Here is a 23,786-nt window from a genome sequence, read left to right as displayed (position 1 = left end):
ACTAGAGGCCCATTGCAGGAAGATTCCTGCAAGAATAGGGCTTTGCTCCCTTCTCCGCTGCCTCTCTCCCTCCCTTCTCCGCCACTTCGCTCCCTTCTGCAGCGCTTGGCTTCCTTCTACACTGTCTTACGTCTTCGCTCTGTGCCTGCGTATGCAAATTAACCAACAATCTTTATTGGGTTAATTTGCATACTTGCTCCTGATTGGCTGGTGGGTGTAGCAGAGGGATGGTCAATTTGCATATTTCTCTTTTAGTAGGTTGATGTCAGAGAGGGAGAGAGAGATAGAAACATCAATGATGAGAGAGAATCATGGATCGGCTGCCTCCTGCACACCCCCACTGGGGATGAAGCCTGCAACCCAGGCATGTGCCCTGACCTGGAATCAAACCCAGAACCCTTCAGTCCGCAGCCGATGCTCTATCCACTGAGCCACACCGGCTAGGGCTGTGCACAGGTTTTTTGTTCGAGTCCCTGTCGTCCGTCCTCTCGGGTCTGTACCCCGGAGTGGAATTGCTGGGTCGCGTGCTAATTCTGTATTAACGCTTTGAGGCGAACCCGTCCCTGGATCTGACTCAGCTCAGCATCGTCTTCCTGCGCCCCACCCCCAGCCTCCGCTTCCTCTGTGTCCGCTCGGTGGCAGGTGGCAGGTGCGTGGCACCGGCTGCCCCTCGAGCTGCTGGCTCCGAGCAGCAGGGGAGGCTGAGGCAGGCCTGTGGAGCAGGGAGCATCCCTCGGATGCAGGATACTGTGCAGCCTTCCCGCTGGCCCTCTGCGCTTAGTCTGAGATGCTCGGCTCTGGGCCCCAGGGCTGGCGCTCTAGCCCGCACGGCGGTGCGTCTGGAGGAGGGGCCGGGAAGGCGGTGCGGGCCCTGGTTGTCAGAGGCGTGCGATTCCTAAAAGTCGTGCGCGCAGTTTCGACTCGCGATGCGGGATCCTGACGTCCGTCCGGACGGGGGGCCGCCTCGGGTCCGCGAGAGCTGCTCCGGATACAGTGGTCTGTGTGTTTTCCTTTCGCCTCCGGTTTTTTCTCGATCCGCCGCTCTGCGCCAGGGATCGAGAACAGCAATTTGCAGCCCGTGCAGTTTTGTAAACAGCAGCTTCGTGGCGAAACCTCCCCCGGATAACTGCTGTTTACGCCCCTCCCGGAGCCGACACCCAGCCCAGAAATCTAAATTACAAGTCGCAGGGAAAGTGCGGGCCCGCGGCCTGGGGGCGGCTCCTCCCGCGATCGCACCTAACACTTAGGCGTCCTAACAGGCACTGTCTGCGCTCCCCAAGCGCCTGCCCACGGAGGGGCCACGTTACTTTATGCTCATCTAACCGCCGCTGAGCCCGGTGACCTCTGTACGGACACGGCCCGCAGGCCGGTGATCTCCCCACCCGGCGACCAGCAAAACGAAGAAGTTACCTGGGGGCTGGGCGGCCAGGGGCTGTGTAAACGCTTCCCGTGGATTTACCAGCTCCCTCCGGCCTCTTCCAGCTCCCGGGGTCCTGCATCCCCCGGTGGTCCCGGCATCCCTTGGGGGTCCCGGCATCCCCCGGTGGTCCCGGCATCCCCCGGTGGTCCCAGCATCCCTTGGGGGTCCCAGCATCCCTTGGTGGTCCCAGCATCCCTTGGGGGTCCCAGCATCACTTGTCTCAGCTCATTGTCACATGACCTTCTCCCCATGTGTCTCTGCTCTGTGGTTGTCTTCTTAAAAGGATTCTGGTCATTGCATCAGGGTCCCCCACACTGCAGTGTGACCTCATCTTTTATATGTGTATACACACACACACACACACACACACACACACACATGTTTTTATTGATTTTAGAGAGGAAGAGAGAGAGAGAATCATGGATCGGCTGCCTCCTGCACGTCCCACACTGGGGATCGAGCCTGCACCCTGGCATGTGCCCTGACCGGGAATTGAACCTTCTGGTTCATAGGTCGACGCTCAACCACTGAGCCACGTGGGCGGGCAGTGTGACCGCATCTTAACTCCATCTTTAAGACCCTGAATTCAAAATGAGGCCACATTCGGAGGTTCCGGGAGGACATAGATTTGGGGGTACCCTACAAACCCGTATGGCTGATTTGGGGGCAGATTTAAAACAAGGCTGGGGGTCCTTTGCCCCTGTCCACATGCCACCCCCATGGGCCCGCCTTCTGTGGGCGGGGCACGTCCGCCGAGGACACTGATGGGGTCACCCTGACGCCCCTCTGCTTTCTCTCCCGACAGCCCCACATCGGCCGCCTGGGCCTGCCCCACGGGCCGTCCGGAGAGAAGGTGGCCGTGGTGACCGTGGACGACTGTGACACGGCCGTGGCCGTGCGCTTCGGCGGCGTCATCGGGAACTACTCCTGCGCGGCCCAGGGCACGCAGAGTGGCTCCAAGAAGTGAGTGTCCCCGGGAGAGGCCCGGCCTCCACCCCCATGGCCGCTGCTCAGGAGAGTGCCGCCCGGCAGGACCCGACGCAGGGCGCTCCAGGACCCCCGTCGGGCTGCAGGCAGACTCCCTCCCCTTGGCGGGGGCATCTTCTGGAACTTTCTAGAATAAGTCCCTTGATTTATTTATTTTTTAGATCTTTGTTTGAAGTATTACATACGTTCCCTTTCTTCCCCGTTGACCTCTTCTGGCCGGCCTCCACCCCGCCCCAGGCCCTCACCCGCTGTGGTCTGTGTCCGCAGTTTGTGCACAGACGCAGACAACTTCACTGGCTGATCTCTTCCCCCCCCCACCCTCCCTGCCTTCCCTCTGAGGTTCAACAGTCTATCCCTTTATTTACTTATTTTTTATTATTGCTTCTCTAAAACATATTTTTATTGATTTCAGAGAGGAAGGGAGAGGGAGAGAGAGAGAAACATCAGTGATGAGAGAATCATGGATCGGCTGCCTCCTGCACACCCCCCATTGGGGATCAAGCCCACAACCTGGGCATGTGCCCTGACTGGGAATCGAACCCTGACCTCCTGGTTCCTAGGTTGATGCTCAGTCACTGAGCTATGCCGGCCCGGCCAGTCTGTCCCTTTAGATGCAATTGCCAGAGTCGTGTCCAGCCCAGCCCCAGGGGGTGACAGTGCTGCTGTGGCTTGGGACAGTCACACGGCTATTTCTCCTGCCCGCACCCACCCCAGCCGGGAGGGCGGGCGCTCGAGCCCCTGTGACCGACCCGGAAGCTGTGCCCGGGGAGAGAGAGATCTGACCCCTGGCCAAGGCCACGCGGCTGCTCAGGCAGCACCAGGGTCTGGTTGGCTGTGACCTTCCTTCAAGGTCATCAGGCCGGAGGAAGCCCGCAGCCCTAATTGGCAGTGTACGTCCTGTTTCGACGTGACTCGGGGGCCGGTCACGGGGGTCAGGATCTGCTGCAAGGGCGAGGGAGCCGAGGCACCGGGAGCCCGCACGCCACGCGGCACCGGAGTCGGACCCGCCTGTGTCCTGACCCGTGGCCCCTGCCTCCCAGGCCCCTGTTCAGTGATTGACAAGCAAGATGACGCGCGTGGTGGCGGCAGAGGCCGGGTGACCTCACGGCAGCGCCGGGGCCCCGTGCCCCCTCTCGCCTCCCGCCCGACGTCACCGAGCTCGGCTTTGCCTCCGCAGGTCCCTGGACCTGACGGGCCCCCTGCTCCTGGGGGGCGTCCCCAACCTGCCCGAGGACTTCCCCGTGCGCAGCCGCCAGTTCGTGGGCTGCATGCGGAACCTGTCCATCGACGGCAGGAGCGTGGACATGGCCGGCTTCATCGCCAACAACGGCACCAGGGCAGGTAGGGCGCGACCGCCCGGGGCCACACGGAGGGAGCGGAGCCGGGCTGGGGGCGTGCACTGCGGGGGGCAGTGACCCCGCTGGGCCGGCCCGTCACCGACCCCTGGGGCACTCCATGTCCCGCACGACCCCGCCCCCCGCAGGATGGCCTGCAGCCGAGTCTGCCCTGTGAAGTCTTAGGCCTGTCCCCGGGGAGGGGGGTCCCCGCCGCCCGCCTCCCTCGGCCGCACTCCTGGGGCCGGTGCTGGGAACGGCGGGGACCCCGTCACGTCCGCTCTGCCTCCAGGCTGCGCTGCTCAGAGGAACTTCTGCGAGGGGACCTGGTGCCAGAACGGGGGCAGCTGTGTGAGCCGGTGGGACACGCACCTGTGCCGCTGCCCGCTGCGCTTCGGCGGGAAGAACTGCGAGCACGGTGAGCCTGCGCTGGGGCCGCGCCGCGGGGCTCGAGGGTCGCTCCCCGGGCCGCAGGCGCTGGGGCACGTGGGTCCCGGGCAGGGTCCTGGGGAAGCGGGAGCAGCACAGGTCCTGGGCGGGTGAGAGGCTGAGGGGCCTGGGGGGCGGCCGAGCAGGTGAAATTGGGCAGAGACGGGCGCCTGGGACAGTGCAGGACACAGCACCTGCCTGAGCGGGGCCAGCGTGAGGTCCGAGCCCGAGGGTCAGGCAAGCGGGGAGGGCGGGCGGGCGGGCGGGGCGGGGGCTCCCGGGGCTCCCCCTGAGGCCCGAAGGGACGGTGCCCAGGCCCAGGCGCCCCGCCGCCCTCGCCGCCCGGAGGGGCCCTCCCGTGGCCACGTGGCCGCCCCGCCCGCCCCTGCGCCGGGTACAAGCTGTGGGCACTGCGGCTCTGAGCGATGCCGTGGTTCAGAAGCCGTACGGCAGTGAGGAATGTCGATTCTTAATCACGACGCTCGGAACCGAGGGTAAGCCAACAGGATGGTAAGCCAACAGGATGGCCGAGGCCGGATCGGTTCGGGCGTGCCCCTGGTCGGCCTCTGGGGTGCCCCGTGCTCACTGCTCTGAGACGTCCTGCCCTGGAGACGCCCGCTGGCCCCAAGCCCCGGGCCAGGAAGGGGTCGGAGGGCACTGCCTCGCTGTGGGGCTCTGCGTGACGGTTTGGGGGCACGGGGTCCACAGCTTCCTCGGTTCCCAGAGCAGACGGTGAGCCAGAACTGGGGGGGACGGGGCAGCGTGTGAGGAGAGCGGAGCTCCTGCCCCGGCGGCAGCTGGCCCGTCCGGCCCAGCACCCTGCGGACGGCTGCAGCGTGCGGACGGAGGCATGCGACGCGGGTCTGTGTCACATCGCAGTCCTCGTCCGGGATGGTTCACGGGTCAGGGTCAGGGCCAGGGTCAGGGCCAGGGTCAGCCCCTTTGTGTCCCAAAGCGCCGGCACCTTCCGAGGCCTGTTCTGGGCAGAGGGTGGGCCGGGCTCCTGGGCGCCTGTGGGCAGGGGGGCCCCGCCCTGACGGGCCCGCGTGTGCAGGAAGCTCAGGCCGCAGGGGGCGGCGGGCCGGGTGGACAGTGCGGCGGCCGCCGAGCCCCGGGGTTCCTGTTATGGAGGCCGCAGAGCGGCCACGGCCGTGCCAGAGCAAACAGCGGCCAGGGCGGGGTCACGAGAGCAGGAAACACGCCGCTCACGAGGCCCCTGCTGTGCTCTCCTGAGCCGCGTGGGCTGACGGTGCCGTCCCGCCCGGGGATCAGGGCGAGACCCGGCACGGCGCTGCCTGCCACACGCAGTCGGACCCGTGACCAAGGGCAGGCTCAGCCTCGCGGTCTGTGGGGCACACACCGTTTTCCCAGGGGTCACAGCCGAGGGGCTGTGTCACCTCCCTCGCCCCACACCCCACCTGGGAGCCCTCAGCTGTCTGGTGGCCTTGTCAGGTCTGGGCCCATCCCCGGGCCGTGTGCTGGGCTGGGAGCCCACACACATGTCTGCCGGCGACGGGGCGGGCGTGTGCCGGCGCCGGTGGGCTCCCTGCTGGCTCGCTGTCCCGCCCGGAGACCGTCCTGTGCGCAGCCCCCGCTCCGGCAGGCGTGGGAGGGGACAGGAGGCCGGACTCTCAGGCCCCCAGCACCCTGTCCTCGGAGCCTGGGGACCCCGAGCCGCCCCCTCTGCCTGCCGTCCAGCCTGAGAGCCTTGCCGTGCCCTGGCCACGGGGGGACCAGGCCTCAGCCTGACTCCCCAGGAAGGCGGTCTGTGTCCCAGGGGGCTTCTGCAGGGCCCACGGTGCCTGGATTCGGGGGCCGCGGCCGTGCAGACGGGAGTCTGAGACTGGCCTTTGCACGGACACGAAAAGGCCCAGAGGGCTCCCCCTCCCCGGAAGCCCGTCCCTGACCCTGTCTGACCTCGGGGGTCCCTGTCTGTGTCCGCAGTCATGCCGTACCCCCAGCGCTTCAGCGGGGAGAGCGTCGTGTCCTGGAGCGACCTGGACGTCACCATCTCCGTGCCCTGGTACCTGGGGCTCATGTTCCGGACCCGGACGGCGGACGGCGTGCTGATGGAGGCCACAGCGGGCGCGTCCTCCCGGCTCCACCTCCAGGTGAGAACGGTGCCGCCTGGGCCCCCGGCAGGCGAGCGGCCGATGGACGTAACCAGGGCGCTCCGCAGAGCTGCACCCACGGGACCCCTGCCAGCCCCCGGGGGCGTGGCCGGCCCAGTCCGGCCAGGGCTGGGGCCCAGAGCCCCGACGCTCCCTCGTGGTCCCCTCGCCGGGTCCTGCGCAGGCGCGTTTCCCGGGCCCTGCATGTCGGGCGCTCTTCCTCCTGATGACCCTGTCACCCCAGGGCCCCCCCGGGCAGCCCAGGAGCGAGCTCTGGGCCGAAGCTGGCAAGCCCGGTGCTGCCGGGGCGGCGTCCGCTCTGTGGTGGGTTCGCGGTGGAACACATTACACGGCTGTGCCGGGCGGGTGATGACGGGAGCCGCACCGGCTGGCACGGGGCCTCTAGGAAAAAAGTGCGCGCTCGGCAGGAACAGACTCGTGTTCCGGTGCTCACCCAGGGGGTCAGGCTTCTGCCGGGGACGGGGGCCTGTGGCCACCCGGACGGCCCCCAGGGCAGTTCCCAAAGGCCGGTCCCTCCAGGAACCCCTGGCTCATTTCCACGAGCGGCGTGTGGACGGCAGGCCCCCGCAGGCCCGTGGGCCCGTGGGCAGCAGCGTGGGGTTCTGGGGCCGCCCACAGGCCAGGCGAGCGGCACAGCCCGTCACCGGGCAGCCCAGACAATTGGGTGGTTGCTTCGGGCGCCCTGAACCCGCCTGCATTGTCAGCGGGGTCCCCGGGCTGTTGTCAGGGCCTCCTGTATCCGCGACAGGCGTGAGGTGCCGGGCGGTCCCCGCCGTCGGCCGGATCCGTCCGCCGGAATCGCCTGTGTGTGCAGACATGTCATTTCATTGTCGCTCCGCTGGCTTTGGGTTGTGTTAGAAACAGCGAGGAGAGCCGGCCGGTGGGGCTCCGTGGTTGACCTGTGAACTGGGAGGTCCCAGGGTCGATTCTGGTCGAGGGCACCTGCCCGGCTGCGGCCGGATCCCCAGGAGGGGGTGCAGGAGGCAGCCCCGCAGTGTTTCTCTCTCGTCCGTTTCTATCTCTATCCCTCTCCCTTCCGCTCTCTCTAAAGTCAATAGAAACACATTTTTTAAAAAGCAGCGAGGAGGGAGCAGGGAATTGAACACGTGGACTCCCACGCCTGTGGAACAAGGAGGCGATGACGAAAAGCTGGCTGCCCGTGGAGACGGAAACCACGATGCGTTCTCAGTGCGTTATCTTCACGACCAGCTGACATGCTTTCCGCTTCCGTCTCGACCTCTTCTCCGCTCCGGCCCGTCCGCGGGGCATCGAGGAGTGTGGTTCTGAGTCGGCAACGGGGCGTTTTCCAGTGAATGGCTTTGTTAAGGTTTCTCACACCCGCGCAGGCAGGGAGGGCCGCCGCAGGGCGCAGACCTTGGCAGTGCGTTCGGGCCGGTGTCCTGCGCGCGGCCGAGAGGAAGGCGCTCTGCAGGTGCGCTCCCCGGACGCCAGGCAGGGCCGCGGGCTCACGGGCACTCACAGCTGCCAGGTCACCCGCGGGGTGCTGGTGGGGGGCTGTCCTCTCAGCCACTGAGAGAGGAGAGTTAAAAACCTCCCATCTCGCCCACTGGCGCGGCTCCCTGGTTGAGCGTCAGCCTATGAACCAGGAGGTCAGGGCACAGGCCCGGGTTGCGGGCTCGATCCCCAGTGTGGAGCGTGCAGGAGGCAGCTGATAGGTGATTCTCTCTCATCATTGATGTTTCTCTCTCTCTCTTCCCCTCCCTCCCTCCCTCTCTGAAATCAATAAAAAAAAATATTTTTTTAAAACCTGCCATCTTGACGGTGGGCTCTGACCATTTTGCTTGGTGGATGTGGGGCTGTGTTACCAGGTCGTACAAATGTCGAGTGGTTTCCCTGGGAAGGGACTCGGCATTCGGAAAGCCCTCCTCATCTCTGGCACTAACCCTGCCGTGCAGGCCACTTGGTCTCGGGGGGCTGCCTCGGCGCCGTGTTCTCGCCAGGGACGGGGCCCTGCGTTTGCCCGATGCGTCTTCTTCTGCCCTTTGCTCTCAGCGTTTCGGCGCCCTCGCGTTTTCTCTGTGCGTCTTGTGAGGAGCGCACCCATAGCTTGAGGTTTGCTTTTTTTCTGTTTCACAAGTTTCTGGGATCATCTTGACACAGGGTCACGCCAGCGGCGGGTACGTCTGCTTTACACGGGGCCTGGGCAGCAAACCCTCCCGACCCACCACACGCCTTTGAGAGTCTAGAACCACTCACTGCACAGGGTTCTGCAGGGGATCACGCGCTGAGCTGGACGTTTTTATCAACAAGGAAGCTCACCGCCACTGACAGCCACCGCCTCTGAGGAGTCGTTTTTGTTGGTTTTTTTTACTCTACCTTTTTTTAAAAAAAATAGATGTGTTGATTTCAGAGAGGAAGAAAGAAGGAGAGGGAGAAACATCAATCGGCTGCCTCCTGCATGCCCCCTGCTGGGGATTGAGCCCACAACCCGGGCCTGTGCCCTGACCGGGAACCGGATGGTGATCTGGTTCATGGGTCGATGCTCAACCTGAGCCACGGCACCGGGCTTTCTCACTCGGTCTCGCCCGAAGTTACACCGAGTGGCCAGACTATTATGATCTCTGAACACATAATAATCTGGACACTCAGTGTATATATATTAGAGTTCTGGTGCATGAATTCGGGCATGGAGGGGGGGTCTGGCCGGCCTGCCTGCTGGTCGAACTGGTCAAGGGGACAATTTGCATATTAGCCTTTTATCATATAGGATATACACCGAGTGGCCAGATGACTATGCGTTCAGAGATCATCATGTTCAGAGATCATCGTCTGGCCGCTCCGTGTAGATTGAAACGTGAGGTCGGCGACAGTGCTGTCTCCTGACCTTCCCCGTGTATTAAACGGGGCCTGGATCGAACGTCACCAAACCAATACTCACTTCCCAGGTGAAGGGGGTGCGGCCCCCTGAGCCTGTTCCTCGGGCGCCCGTGGTCCCCTGCACTGTTCTCGCGCCGGCGTCCGGCGGTTCTGCTTTCTGGGTCCCCGGGGTTCTGGCTCCAGTTCCTGCCTCGGGCTTTCCGGCAGCCGTCCTGTCTCCGGGCCGTGGTTGTTCCCGGCTGAGAGCTGGGCATCGGGTTGGAAACGTGGGGAGAATCTGAAACTGGAGCGGAGGAGGCACTGAGAGGCCCCGCCCCGCGTGCCAGGTGGTGTCCCCGGCCCCAGGCGCCCAGGCAGCGGTGCTCGGCTGCCGCCGGGGGAGGCCGCGCCGCGGGTTCCGGCTGTGGCTGTGGGTCGCCGGCCGCCGGGGGGGAGGGGGGGCTCTGTGTTGGTCTCACTTTCCCGGTGTTCTCAGGAGGTTGCGCCAGTCGCCCCGACCTTCCCCGGGGCGACGTGACCTCGGCCTCCCCCGGCTCCGTGGCTCCGTTTCCTGTAAGTGGGAATGGCTCAGGCCAGTCACGAGGCTGATTTCCGTGGCCTGTGCGTGTCCTGGGACACGTGACCTGGATCTTGCCTCATAAAGGGTCACGTTTACACCCAAAACCAGAGCCCAACGGGCCCTGAGTCGGAGTTTGTTCCCAGCCTGAGTCGGGGGTGCTGCTGGGCTCGACCGCGTCCGCATTGGACACGCGTGTTTTTTTAATCTTCGCCCGAGGACGTTTTTCCATTGATTTTTTTAAAAAGGGAGAGAGAGAGAGAGCGAGAGCGAGAGCGAGAGAGAGAGAGAGCGAGAGAGAGAGAGGAGCATCAATGTGAGAGAGACACGTTGATTGGTTGCCCCCGACCAGGGCTGGGGGTCGAGCCTGCACCGAGGTACGTGCCCTTGACTGGGAATCGAACCCAGGATCCTTGGCCTGTGGGCCGGCGCCCTAACCCCTGGGACACCGGCCAGGCAGCGTCTGACACTTGGGGCCACAGGAAAGGCGTGGCGCTCTGAGGAGCATCTCAGGCCACGCGGAGGTAGGCGTGGCCCGACTTCTGGTCCGTCTTCAGCGCAGCACCTGAAGCCTGCCCCTGTGGCTCCCGCCCCCAGGTCCTGGACAGCCACGTGGAGTTCGCGGTGTCCCACGGCCCCTCGGACGTGGCGTCCATGCGGCTGACCAGGTCGCGCGTGACGGACGGAGAGTGGCACCACCTGCTGATCGAGCTGAAGAGCGCCAAGGAGGGCAAGGACGTCACGTACCTGGCGGTCCTGACCCTGGACTACGGCGCGGACCAGGTGGGCTGGCCCGGCCCCTCCGGATCGGACCCCGTCACCGGGTCTGCGGGGAACCCACTGACCCTTCCCCGTACCGGGACACCCCCCCCCAGGGCCTGGTAGATTTGGGGGCGCCCATTCTGAGCCCCTGAGTCTGGGTCTCACGCTCTGCCTTATGCTGAGGTCCCTGCCCAGATGGCCAGCCCCTGGGGTCAGGACCTGGGCGTCATCCGTGTGTCCATCCTGCCTTCCGCGGGGCCTTAGCGGGCCTTCGAGGCACGAGGAACGGTGTGTGCTCAGCGCTGTGCCTTCGGGGGCAAAGACTGAAAACCTCAGAGTGGACGGAGCGTGCGGGTGGGCGAGCAGTGGGCCCGGGTGCCCGAGGGGCCGCGGGACACCAGCGAGGCGCACCTGTCCCAGGTGGGCGCGTGGCGGCCGCAGGGCGCACTCAGCGCGCGGGCGGAGCCACACGAGCGCCACGGTTGGCGGGGGAGGGGGAGGAGAGGCGTGTGTACGGGACGCCCGGGCCACTGTTGGGCGCTCTGGGGGTCCCGGCTCACTCCCCGCTGGCTCTGCGGATGCGCGGCTGCGGGTCCCGCGGGCTCGCCTTCCGGCTGAGGCGCTGGCGGTGCCTCCTTAGACGCCCCCTCTGTGGGCGTGTTTCCCGTTCGCCGCCGTCTCCCGTTCACCAACCCTTTCCCGCATCGTGGGCAGTCATGGGGGGAGGGGGAAAGGGGGAGGGTTGCCCACGACCCCCGCTGACCATCTTGGCCTCGCTGGGACACGGACACGTGGCCTCTGACCCGGTTCCCACGCCTTGCGCGTCACCCACAGATAGCTGCCGGGTTTTCCAAGAGCAGGCTGAGCCCTGCCCGCTGTTTTATTTTTATTTTTATTTTTTAATGTACTTTATTGACTTCAGAGACGAAGGGGGAGAGAGAGAGAGAAACATCGGTGATGAGAAAATCATGGGTCGGCTGCCTCCTGCACGCCCCCCACTGGGGACCGAGCCCGCACCCCACTCCTGTGCCCTGACCGGCAATCGAACGGGACCTCCTGGTTCCTAGGTCGACGCTCAGCCACGGAGCCGCGCGGCCGGGCCACCTGCTGTTTGAGGCCGAGGGCGCGGGCTGTGGGGTTTGCCCGGGCGGCAGCGCGTGCCTTGGAGCAGGTGAAGCAGTTTCCGGTGGGTGTCCCCTCCCCCACAGGACACGGTGCAGATCGGGAACCGGCTCCCGGGGCTGAGGCTGCGCAGCGTGGTGCTGGGCGGCGTGTCGGAGGACAAGCTCTCGGTGCGCCGCGGCTTCCGGGGCTGCATGCAGGTACGCTCGGCGGGCGCGGGCACGGGCGCCACGCTGGCTCCGCGGCGGCCCCGCGGCTGGAGCCGTGCCGACCGGCTGGTCTCCGTGACCAGTCGCTCGTCTGAGAGCCGACCCGGCGTTCACACACCCAGGTCCCAGCTCCCCGGTCCTCCCCACGTCCCTCGCGGCCTCTCCCCAGCCCCTCCATCTGCCGTCCGGGCCCGCCGCTCTGCCCTCCTGGCGGGACCAGAACCCGCCCCGCTGTCCACCGGGCCCACCCGCACGGGCCCCCCGTCCCTCGTCCAGGTGTGCTGTCTGCAGCTGTTTGTAGAGTAGCCCAGCTCGCGGCCCGGCTCCCCCGGCCCTGCTCCCCCGGCCCCGGCTCCCCCGGCCCTGCTCCCACAGCCCCGGCTCCCCCGGCCCCGGCTCCCACGGCCCCGCTCCCCCGGCCCCGCTCCCCCGGCCCCGGCTCCCACGGCCCCGGCTCCCCCGGCCCCGGCTCCCACGGCCCCGGCTCCCCCGGCCCCGGCTCCCACGGCCCCGCTCCCACGGCCCGGCTCCCCTAGCCCGGCTCCCACGGCCCCGGCTCCCCCGGCCCCGGCTCCCCCGGCCCCGCTCCCACGGCCCAGCTCCCCTAGCCCGGCTCCCCCGGCCCCGGCTCCCCCGGCCCCGGCTCCCACGGCCCCGGCTCCCCCGGCCCCGGCTCCCACGGCCCCGGCTCCCACGGCCCCGGCTCCCCCGGCCCGGCTCCCCCGGCCCCAGCTCCCCCGGCCCCGCTCCCACGGCCCCGGCTCCCCTAGCCCGGCTCCCACGGCCCCGGCTCCCACGGCCCCGGCTCCCCCGGCCCGGCTCCCCCGGCCCCAGCTCCCCCGGCCCCGCTCCCACGGCCCAGCTCCCCTAGCCCGGCTCCCCCGGCCCCGGCTCCCACGGCCCCGGCTCCCACGGCCCCGGCTCCCCCGGCCCCGGCTCCCACGGCCCCGGCTCCCACGGCCCCGGCTCCCCCGGCCCCGGCTCCCCCGGCCCCGGCTCCCACGGCCCCGGCTCCCACGGCCCCGGCTCCCCCGGCCCCGGCTCCCATGGCCCCGCTCCCCCGGCCCCGGCTCCCACGGCCCCGGCTCCCACGGCCCCGGCTCCCCCGGCCCGGCTCCCCCGGCCCCAGCTCCCCCGGCCCCGCTCCCACGGCCCAGCTCCCCTAGCCCGGCTCCCACGGCCCCGGCTCCCACGGCCCCGGCTCCCACGGCCCCGGCTCCCCGGGCAAGGAGATCCTTCCGATCCTTCCCCTGGTGCCCCCCACGCCCCGCGTGCTCTCTGAGCCCCTCCCCGGCTCTCTGTGTGCTCCGGCCCCGGGGCCTCCTGGCTGGGAGCTCACCAGACCCACCCCCTGTGCTGCCTGCCTGGCCCCTGCCGGTGCCCTCGCTCGGCCACCCTCTGCCGTGAGCTGCCGAGCCCCCGCCCTCCGCAGTCACCCCCGCGTGCATTTTCCTCCTGAGCTCACCCGGGGTGCTGGGATGTGGGGCCTGTCTGTCTCCTCCTGGGATGCAACCTGGGGAGGCGGGGCCTCGTTCTGCCGTCGCCCCACCTCCCTGCTCCCCTCGCCCCCCCATCCCAGTGCCCAGATGAACAAGGTGTCACTTTAGGAACAAGGGACAGACGGCACTGGGGGTCCTGAAGCGCCGGGACCTTTCGGGGTTCCTCCAGCCCCGAGGCCCCGGGACCGAGTCCGCTGTCCTCTCTGAGCACAGGGCGTGAGGATGGGGGAGACGTCCACCAACACCGCCACGCTCAACATGGACGACGCCCTCAAGGTCAGGGTGAAGGACGGCTGCGACGTGGGCGACGCGTGCGCCTCCAGCCCCTGCCCTCAGCACAGCCACTGCCGCGACGCCTGGGACGGCTACACCTGCGTCTGCGACAGAGGTGAGCGTCGCTGCCCCCCCCCCCCCCATGCCGTCAGCCCGGCGGCGCCGCCGTGGTGTTCACAAGGCACCGAGGAGGCTGAGCTGGGCGCCGGCTCCCCAGCAGCTCTTCATGGCCGGGAGCCCGAGCTTCGGTTTGTGACCGAGGAGTGGGCCGGCCGTCTCTTCCTTTAAAAAAAAAAAAATACTTTCAACTTACTTCAGAGAGGAAGGGGGAGAGAGAGACAGACAGACGGACATAAGTGATGAGAATCATGGGTCGGCTGCCTCCGCACGCCCCCTGCTGGGGATCGAGCCCACAACCCGGGCACGTGTCCCGACTGGGAATGGAACCGTGACCTCCTGGTTCGTAGGCCATAGGTTGACACTCAGCCCCGGGCCTCGCCGGCCAGACCGGGCCATCTCTTCTTAAACGCGTTCCTCTGTCTCTTTTTCACTCGGGCAGAGGGCCCAGGCCTGGGGCTCAGGGCTCACGCTGAGATGGAGGAGGATTCGGTAAAAGTACACGTTTCTGAAGGCGTAACTCAGCGTTTGCCTCTGAGTTTGGAGGAGCGGTAGCCGTGCCAGCGGGCACCCGCCCACCGTGTGCCCTCGGGTGGCTGGGACCCCCTGCCCGTGGTTCCCGCCCTCCCGGGGGCGCCTGGGAACCCACGTTTGGTGAAGGCTCACCTTTCCCGTCCTCCACCGGGCGGCCGGGGGACAGGCGGCCGGGGTGTCTGACGTGAGGGTCTGGCTCCGGGGGGGAGGGGGGGGTCATGCTGGCCTGTCCCCACAGGGTACTTCGGGAGGAAGTGCGTGGACGTGTGTCACCTGAACCCCTGTGAGCACATGGCGGCCTGCGTGCGCAGCCCCGGCACGCCGCGGGGCTACGTGTGTGAGTGCGGGGCCAGCCGCTACGGGCCGTACTGCGAGAACAGGTGAGAGGCCACGCGTGTCGCCGCCACACGTGTCCACACAGGTACTGCTCCTGCCCGTTTCTCCTCGTGGTGACTTAACCCAAAATACATGTAATTCTGGGTCAAGGACCTGTTTCCAAACGTGGCATGAACTCAGTGAGAGCCAAATCGGGCGTCACGCACTGACCTCAGCTGAGCACGTCTCCGCCCCAGAGACTTACACACCGCTCGCCGACCTGGAGCCCTGTGCTCGGAGCAGGTGGGAGCGGAGGTCGGAGGTCGGAGGTCGGGCAGGCGGCAGGCGGCTGGGGGGTGGGCCGGCCTCCGCACCTTCGATGCCAGGTCGCCAGCTGGCTCAGCAGGCGGGACCGGGCGGGGCCGATTCTGAGCACACTGGTCCAGCGCGTGGCTGCTCGGAGCTGACGGCGGCGCGGGCACACGGGGGACAGGCCACTCTGAGCACCCGGGGGCCATGGCCAGCGTTTGCCCCTGGGCCTGGGGCAGCCGGCTCCGTGCTGCGTGGGGCTGGGGTCGAGGGAGGCCACTGCAGGGCATACGTGTCCCTGCACCAGGAGCCCGCGTCCGCTGTGGGTGCTGGGCAGAGTGGCCCCGGCGACGCCATGCAGGCAGCTAGCTGGGACGTGGAGTCCCCTCGAGGGGAGGCTTCGGGCCCCAGCAGGCTTTCTCCGAGACGACCGTGTGCACCCTCCACCTGCTTCCCGACAGGATCGACCTCCCGTGCCCCAAAGGCTGGTGGGGGAACCCCGTGTGCGGCCCGTGCCACTGTGCCGTCGACAAGGGCTTCGATCCCGACTGCAACAAGACCAACGGGCAGTGCCAGTGCAAGGTGAGGCCCAGCCCACGGGGTCTGCGGGCACGTGTCCCTCACCCGCTCCTGGGGTGCCACGCCCGGGAGGTGGCCCTGCATGCATGCACACACACACCCTACATGTGCATAGACACACATGCACACACACATACATGTGCATGTACACATACATACATGTGCATAGATACACACCTACACGTGCATAGGCACACATCTGCACACACACCTATACACACACCTACCTATGCATACCTTCACACACGCCTGCCTACACACACCTGCCTGGACACATGCACACACACATCCCGACCCCAGGGAATCACGTGCACACACACCTACATGTACATAAACACACCTACTTACACACACACCTACCTACACATGCCTATACATGCTGACCTGGACACATGCACACGTGTCCCGAGCCCAGGGCATCACGTGCACACACGTGCCTGCGGAGGTGGGTCGAGGTGTGTGGCTGCTCCGAGGCCCTGGGGCCCGGGGCTGCTTCACCTGCGAGCTGCCGGGACCACGGGACTGGAGTCCTCAGCCCACAGCCGGGACTCCGAGCCGCGTCCGTGGGGTCGGCTCCGCTTCGGCACCGACCGCGACCCCACGCGCGGCTCCTGGCGTTTGCAGGAGAACCACTACCAGCCCCCGGGCCAGGACGCCTGCCTGCCCTGCGCCTGCTTCCCGCACGGCTCCCGCAGCCGCGCCTGCGACGCCCACACCGGCCAGTGCGCCTGCCGGCCCGGGGTCATCGGCCGCCAGTGCAACCGCTGCGACAACCCCTTCGCCGAGGTCACCCCGCTCGGCTGCGAAGGTCGGCGGCGCCCCTTGACCCCTGCGAGGCCGTGTCACAGGGGCGGGCTGCTGGGCACGGTGTGCGTGCGTGCGTGCGTGTGCGTGTGCATGTGTGTGCGTGCATCACACACGCTGGCGTTTGAGGGATGCTCAGCCTTAGGGTCTGTCCACCTGGCCCGCTGTGACCTTGGCCTTCATTAGAGCCGGGTCGCCCCTCCCATCCTCACTGCGGGGGACGGTGGGGGGTCTGGTTTGGGGCAGGGCCCCAGGGAGGAGTGAGCAGAGCCCTGCACCCTGGGGGTGGCTGGGCCAGGCTGAGGGGTCTCACCTCTGCCCCCCAGTGATCTACAGCGGGTGTCCCAGAGCTTTTGAAGCCGGCATCTGGTGGCCGCAGACCAAGTTCGGGCAGCCAGCCGCGGTGCCGTGCCCCAAGGGATCCGTGGGTAAGTGCAGGGCGGGGGCGCCCACGCCGGGCGGAGGGCGGGCAGAAGCGCGAGGCAGTGAAGCTCACGGACGAACGTGTTCCGTGTTGGAAATCTCTGTTTAGCCGAAGTGCTGGGGACGCAGGAAACTTCTCCTTAATGACGAGTGCCAGCCTGGGGCAGCGGCCGGCCTCCCGCTCAGCCCGGGCGCTCTGTGGAACGGGTGGGGCTGCACCTGCCCTTTGAGCCGTAGCCGCGGCGTGGGAGCGGGTGGTGTTGGGGTGCTCCGCCAGGGGGAGCTGCTTCCTTTCCGAGGACTTGCTCCAGCGTCTGCCTGTCACGGCTGAGCTCCGGCCCCCTGCTTGCAGGCGGCTCACAGCTTAGACATCCCCCGGGCGGGAGATGGGGCCACCCTCCTGGCCTCGTGGCTGGTTCCCCGCCGGCCTCGTGGCCGGGGCCTCCGTGAGTCCTGGGCCGGCGAGGGGTGGGCATCACGCGGTGCACACCTGGGAACACCCCGGGTCCGAGCACCTCGGGACGAGCAGGTGTCGGTTCGCCGTCAGGACTCAGCTTCGCGTCCCTCCTCTGTCCCAGGCACCGCCGTCCGCCACTGCAGCGGGGAGAAGGGCTGGCGGCCCCCCGAGCTCTTCAACTGCACCGCGGCCGCCTTCGTGCAGCTCAAAGCCGCGGTAGGGACGGGCGTGCGGAGGGGCCCCGGGGGGTGGGGTCGAGGCAGCGGGCCGCGGTCAGACACCAGCCGGGCTCCCGACACGTCTCCTGGTTCCCTTCAGGCCCCGTCCGTGCATGTGGCTGCAGAGGCCCAGTTCCGGGGTGGAGGCCCCCCTCCCCTCTCGCCCTCCTCCCAGCGCCTCAGACGCTCCAGCCCCTCCCACTTGGCGTGACTTTTCAGCCAGTTGTTGGCCTGACAGATCTCCGTTTTCGTACCAGTTATCAGCAGGGTCGTTTTGTTTTTTAATACGTTTTTATTGATTTCAGAGAGAAGGGAGAGGGCGAGAGAGAGAGAAACATCAATGATGAGAGAGCATCACCCACCGGCTGCCTCCTGCACGCCCCCCCCTTCAGGGGATCGAGCTCACAACCCGGGCCTGTGCCTGACCAGGAATTGAACTGTGACCTGGTTCATAGGTCGCCGCTCACCCACTGAGCCACGCCGGCCGGGCTGTCTTTCGTTCCTCACGTTCCTTCTGGCCCAGACACTTCCCACGGGAGGTGGTGGGTCCCACGGGAGGTGGTGGGTCCCACGGGAGGTGGTGGGTCCCACGGGAGGTGGTGGGTCCCACGGGAGGTGGTGGGTCCCACGGGAGGTGGTGGGTCCCACGGGAGGTGGTGGGTCCCACGGGAGGTGGTGGGTCCCACGGGAGGTGGTGGGTCCCACGGGAGGTGGTGGGTCCGACGGGAGGTGGTGGGTCCCACGGGAGGTGGTGGGTCCCACGGGAGGTGGTGGGTCCCACGGGAGGTGGTGGGTCCGACGGGAGGTGGTGGGTCCCACGGGAGGTGGTGGGTCCCACGGGAGGTGGTGGGTCCCACGGGAGGTGGTGGGTCCCACGGGAGGTGGTGGGTCCCACGGGAGGTGGTGGGTCCCACGGGAGGTGGTGGGTCCCACGGGAGGTGGTGGGTCCCACGGGAGGTGGTGGGTCCCACGGGAAGGCCCGAGCAGCCGCACGCAGGCTGGCAGGCATCGCGTTTGCTCCCTCGTTTCAGAACGAGAAGCTGAGCCGCAATGAGACGCGGATGGACGGGCCGGGGGCCCTGCGGCTGGCCAAGGCCCTGCGCAACGCCACGCAGCACTCGGCCACGCTCTTCGGCCAGGACGTGCGCTCGGCCTCCCAGCTGCTGGCCCGGGTCCTGCGGCACGAGAGCGGCCGGCAGGGCTTCGAGCTGGCGGCCACGCGGGACGCCGACTTCCACCAGGTGGGCGGGCCGGGCCGTGTCCCTGGGGGCAGGACCCGGACGCTCCTGGGGGGTGGGGCTGTGATGTCCCCAGGCCGCCTGCCCTGTGGCCCCGGGGTGCACGCGGGACGCCCCAGCAGGGCTTCTCCCTGGCGTCCCCTCCTGCCTTGGAGATTCAAACACCCGCCGCCTCCCCCGCTCAGGCCTGGCCCGGCCTGGCCTCCGGAACCTGGGAGCCCCGTGCGGTAGCCAGGCCTCCGGCGGCTGCACCGAGCTGAGCGTCTGTCTGTCTGGCAGGATGTGGTCCGCGCGGGCAGCGCCCTGCTGGCCCCGGGCACCAGGGCCGCGTGGGAGCAGATCCAGCGCGGCGAGGAGGGCGTGGCCCAGCTGCTGCGCAGCTTCGAGGACTATTTCAGCAACGTGGCCCGCAACCTGCGCCGGACCTACCTGCGGCCCTTCGTCATCGTCACCGCCAACATGAGTAAGCGCCGCGGCATCGCGGGCACAGCCGGCCCATCGGGCTGCGCGGCCGCCTCTCAGGGAAGGGCCGGCGGCTCTGGCCTCGTCTCCTGGTCTGTAAACGGGGAGGGAGGACCCGCTTGGTCCAGCCCGTTCAGAGGGGACCCTCCCCCGGCCCAGGAAACGGGGGACGGCGTGCGCAGAGGGGCGCGAGGGCAGAGCTGGGGGAGGCTGTCTGGGGAGTGGGCCTGGGGTCCGGGTGTGGGTCCCACCTCTACACTCGCTCCGAGGGCCCCAGGCCCAGGGGGGACGAGGGGCGGGTGGCCGGCCCTGGGCGGAGTGGCCCGCACAGCAGTGCCGCTCCTTCCTGGGGAGAAAGCCCCCCAGCTCGGACAGACCCGCCCTGGTGGGGGCTCCCCGTTTCCTCCTGCGCCTCGGCAGAGCCAGGAAGTCCCTCCCGGGGTGCCCCTTGGTTTCCCTGTTACTTCCCAGTGGGCGGGTCTGTGACCCACAGCGGCATCCCTACCGGGGCGGGGGGCGCACTGCTCACGTCAGGGTCACCGGCTGTGCCGGCCCCCACGCTGCCAGGTGTCCCGACCCGGGCCTGGCGGGGCTCGGCCGCCCGCTCAGCACCTGGCCCTGCCGCGTCCCCTCCCGCCCAGGAGGACGGGGCTCTGGCTCGGGTTGGGGCTCCCGGGGGCGGGGCCTCGAGCCGCGTGTGAGGGAACCCCGTCCCCACAGTCCTCGCTGTGGACGTCCTCGACAAGTTCAACTTCTCGGGAGCCTGGGTGCCGCGGTTCGAGGACATCCGGGAGGACTTCCCGCGGGAGCTGGCGTCCTCCGTCTTCTTCTCGGCCGACTTCTTCCGACCGCCGGAGAGGAGAGGTGCTCGCCGAGCCCAGGGCTGCGCGGGGCCGCCTGCTGGGGGGCAAGGAGGGGGGCTGCGGGGAGAGCATGCCCTGTGGGTGCGTGTCCGTGTGTCCGTGGGTGCGGGTCCGTGGGTGCACAGTCTGTGGGTGCACCTCGTGGGCCTCCCGGAAGCCAGGGGCCGGCCGGGGCGTATGCTGGCGTCAGACCGAGAGGCAGTGGGGGTCGTGTCCCACAGCCACTGTGGGGTCCCTCCCCGATGACTCGCACCCCCACCCCTCCCCCGCCACCAGCACCACGAGGGCCTGGCTCTGAGGCCACCGGCCTTGCCACCTTTCACCCGCCCCCTGGGGGTCGCCAACCCGGTCTCCACCCTCAGACACCGCCTCCCACCGCGGCCACAGCTCCTCTGCCCGGCCGGCCCCGAGGCGGCTCCAGCCCGGCCCCCTCAGCCCCCCCCTCCGTCCAGACAGCGGGGTGCAGCGCCGCTCTGCTGGCCGAGGCTCCCTGACGAGCGGACTGGTTAGAGGCAGACGCTGAGCCGGCCGGGCGGTGGGGAAACTGAGGCTTCAGACCCAGCGGTTTATTCAGGCCGGGAGCACCCACAGGGGGGCGGGCTCGGCTCGGCCTCCCCTCCAGGCGTGCTGCGGGGCCCGAGACGCCGCAAGGCCGCCGTGTGGGACGCTGCCCGCCGCCCCTGCCTCTGGGCGGTGCTCCCGGCAGGCAGCAGCCTTCCCGGAGGAGGCGGCACCAGCTCCCCGCGCCCCCAGCCCCTAGTGACCACGGCCCCGCTGCCTCCTGGTCCCGGGCGTGAAACCGACCGCTGTGACCGGCCTGCCTCTCCGGCCTGTCCTCGGGGCGTCCCTGGGGGAGCCCCGTCCCCCGGGTCGGCTCCTCGCTCACACGCTCGCTCACCTTGCAGAGGGGCCCGCGGGGAGGCCCGTCGGTGGTAAGGCTGCCCCGCAGACCCCGCGCCCCGGGCCCGGCGCCGAGAGCGAGGCCCCGTCCCGGAGGCGGAAGAGACACCCCGACCAGCCCGGCCAGTTCGCCGTCGCCCTGGTCGTTGTCTACCGGACGCTGGGGCAGCTGCTGCCGGAGCGGTATGACCCCGACCGCCGCAGCCTCCGGTGAGGAGCAGACGGCCCCCCGCCCCGCACGTCCCCCCACGGCTCCCAGCGGTTCCGGGTCTGCGGGCGGCGCTGTGCCCGGAGGGTCTGCCGATGGCACACGGCCCAGCAGGGTGATTCCCGCTCGGAGCGTCCGTCCCCAGCACCTGTCCTCAGGCTGCGGGGCCGGCACTGAGGGCTGCTGGGAAAACACCTCCTGCCCAGGGGCTCCGTGGCCGTGCGCAGTCAGGCACAGGGTTCTCACCCTCATTAGTGGGGGGACCCTTGTTAGTGGGGGGTCTCGTTAGTGGGGGGACCCCGGGAGCTGTGATAATCGCCCGCTTCCTTTCAGCCACGTCTCAGGCTCCCTGCTGTCCCTGTGGTTTATGTTGTGGGGCCACCACCTTCCGTGCACAGACTTTCTCCTCGTTTTTATATTTATTTTTTTAAAATATATTTTTGTTGATTTCAGAGACGAAGGGAGAGGAAGAGAGAGATAGAAACATCAGTGATGAGAGAGAATCCTGGATCGGCTGCCTCCTACACACCCCAGACTGGGGATCGAGTCCGCAACCCGGGCCTGTGCCCTGACTGGAATCGAACCCTGACCTCCTGGGTCACAGGTCGATGTCAGCCATGGAGCCACGCCGGCCGGGCACTTCTCATTTTTAAGTTTCCAAAGTTCACCTTTGACCTGTGCACGCCCCGTCCATGGCAAAACCTCACGGAGCACCCGCGGCCCCGGCCCCTCCCAGGAGCAGAGCCCGCCGCGGTCCTCTGTGCTTGCACACGGCTGGGCTGTGAGACGTGTTTCCTGACACGCGTGTCCGTGTCACTCTCCCCGCAGGCTGCCGGGCCGGCCGGTCATCAACACGCCGGTGGTGAGCGCCGTGGTGCACAGCGAGGGGGCGCCGCCGCCCAGCCCCCTGCCGAGGCCCGTCCGCGTGCAGTTCGCGCTGCTGGAGACCCGCGAGCGCACCAAGCCCGTCTGCGTGTTCTGGAACCACTCCGTCACGTGAGCCACGCCTCCACGGCCTGGGGTGTTAGGGTCCCCGACACGCAGTTACACACATGTGCACATGCATGTACACACACGTGTGCACACCCAGGCCAACACGTAGATAGGCCACGCACCCACGGGGCTGCCGGGACACAGAAGCCGACAGGCGCCCCGTCTGCCGCCACACCAGGCGGGGGCTCGCTCCGAACACGCCCGGGAGGCAGCACTCAGAGCCTGGGCCCAGGGACCCTTCGCTGACCTGGGGCACCCCAGGTGTGTGGGGGTCCCTGGATCAGTCGGGGTGCCGGCCTCACCTGGCCGCCGCGAGGCTGGTTTCCCCTGGGAGGCCGAGCCGCCTCAGCAGGCCCCTCCCCACATCTGAAGCTCGGACAGAATCTGTGCCGCCAACATCCCCCTGGTCGTGTCCCACCGGGTGAGGGGGGCTGAGCTGGCGCTGAGGCCGGGACAGCAGACCCTGTCCGTCTCTCCCTCGTGGTTTTCCGACTTCTGGATAGCGGGCAGCGGCGTCTGCACCGGGACAGACGCCCGGTTAACAAAGAGCGAGTGCCGGGCGCGGGCTCACGGTGGGGCCGTGGGAGGCCCGGCCGTCGCAGGCCCCGCCTTCAAACCCTGGCCGGTAGCCGTGCTCATTATCCCCTCGGCCCGGCTGCACAGTCGTCCGCATCCTAGTTCTTAGCAAACGCCTTGGCCTTCACAGCCCATTTTACAGATGAGTAAACCGAGGCTCAGAGAAGTGCGTGGATTTTCCCAGAGTCCGGGAGGGTAGGGCTCCCCCTCTGAGGCCGAGATGCACCCGTAGCAGCTTGCGGTGTGGGGCTCCCCACCAGTAAAACGGGAGCGTCATGGGGCCCTGCCTCCAGGCAGCGGCCGTAAAAGGTTGCACAATGGGGAGATGAAAGTCTGAAAGAAGGTAATCGTCTAGAGTAGACGGAAGAGCAGGCTGGAGAACAAAGCGGCCCTTTAACAACCCACTAATGTTTCCCACACAAGGGGCGTGGGGCGCCGTCCATTTCAGCTTTACTGCGATGACACAGCGGGAGCCCCGGGCGCTCATCAGAGGCCTCGCAGACTGGAGGGCGGGGCGTGGTCACAGGGTCCGAGGGAGGGGGGCTGTGGGCCCAGGGTGACGGGGGCACTTGTGGGCGCAGTGAGGGTGCGGCACGCGTACCGGCTCCAGCGGGGGCAGGAGGCCTCGGGGAGCCCGGCGGTGGAGGGACCCACCCCCCCTTTTCTCTGCAGCCCCGGGGGGCCTGGTGGCTGGTCGGCCAAGGGCTGCGAGCTGCTGGCGCGGAACCGGACCCACGTGACCTGCCAGTGCAGCCACACGGCCAGCTTCGCGGTGCTCATGGACGTCTCCCGGCGCGAGGTGGGCGCACCCACGGGCGGCCCTGCCCGCCGGGCACGCGTGTCCAGGGCATTTGCTCTTTGGGGCGTCGAGCCTGCCCCCCCACCTGCCCCCCACAGGCCGTGTCTCCTTCCGAGGGCTTTAAACCGAGTTTCCGTGACAAAGCCCCCAGGGCTTTCCCCGAGGCCTGGCTGTGCATTAAAGACCCGCGGGCCCTCGCCTCAGGCTGAAAAGAGCCGCCTGGACTGCCCCCGTCACTTCCCTGCAAGGCCCCAGCCTGTCGGGTGGCGCAGCTTCACCCCTTTAAAGCTTAAGGAAGAAAAGTCGTCTGGCCGAGGAAGGGGTGTCTGCCTTCAGCGCCCCGAGGCCCCGAAGACAAGGAGGCCAGTCCGCAGCCCCGGCCACAGGCACTAATGTCCCCGCCCCCCCCACACCCGCATCCTCCGGCCTG

General features: G+C 67.9%; 1 protein-coding gene across 1 annotated transcript in view; it reads left to right on the top strand.

The window, feature by feature from the left end:
- Positions 1 to 23,786, top strand: part of CELSR1 (cadherin EGF LAG seven-pass G-type receptor 1) — a 99,904-nt gene that overhangs the window by 65,840 nt on the left and 10,278 nt on the right. The window contains exons 6-23 of the mRNA XM_054719646.1: positions 2,226 to 2,383; positions 3,585 to 3,748; positions 4,034 to 4,159; positions 6,115 to 6,281; positions 10,294 to 10,479; positions 11,667 to 11,780; positions 13,502 to 13,676; positions 14,451 to 14,592; positions 15,298 to 15,418; positions 16,040 to 16,223; positions 16,546 to 16,647; positions 17,221 to 17,315; positions 18,349 to 18,558; positions 18,835 to 19,018; positions 19,738 to 19,881; positions 20,786 to 20,990; positions 21,817 to 21,984; positions 23,230 to 23,356. Coding sequence (XP_054575621.1) covers positions 2,226 to 2,383; positions 3,585 to 3,748; positions 4,034 to 4,159; positions 6,115 to 6,281; positions 10,294 to 10,479; positions 11,667 to 11,780; positions 13,502 to 13,676; positions 14,451 to 14,592; positions 15,298 to 15,418; positions 16,040 to 16,223; positions 16,546 to 16,647; positions 17,221 to 17,315; positions 18,349 to 18,558; positions 18,835 to 19,018; positions 19,738 to 19,881; positions 20,786 to 20,990; positions 21,817 to 21,984; positions 23,230 to 23,356 — 2,772 coding nt within the window. The remainder of the gene's footprint in view (positions 1 to 2,225; positions 2,384 to 3,584; positions 3,749 to 4,033; positions 4,160 to 6,114; positions 6,282 to 10,293; positions 10,480 to 11,666; positions 11,781 to 13,501; positions 13,677 to 14,450; positions 14,593 to 15,297; positions 15,419 to 16,039; positions 16,224 to 16,545; positions 16,648 to 17,220; positions 17,316 to 18,348; positions 18,559 to 18,834; positions 19,019 to 19,737; positions 19,882 to 20,785; positions 20,991 to 21,816; positions 21,985 to 23,229; positions 23,357 to 23,786) is intronic.

Source organism: Eptesicus fuscus, chromosome 7 (genome assembly GCF_027574615.1).
Source record: "Eptesicus fuscus isolate TK198812 chromosome 7, DD_ASM_mEF_20220401, whole genome shotgun sequence".
Lineage (NCBI taxonomy): Eukaryota > Metazoa > Chordata > Mammalia > Chiroptera > Vespertilionidae > Eptesicus > Eptesicus fuscus.
Note: the sequence above shows the minus strand (reverse complement) of the source record. Positions and strands in the feature narration are given on the sequence as shown.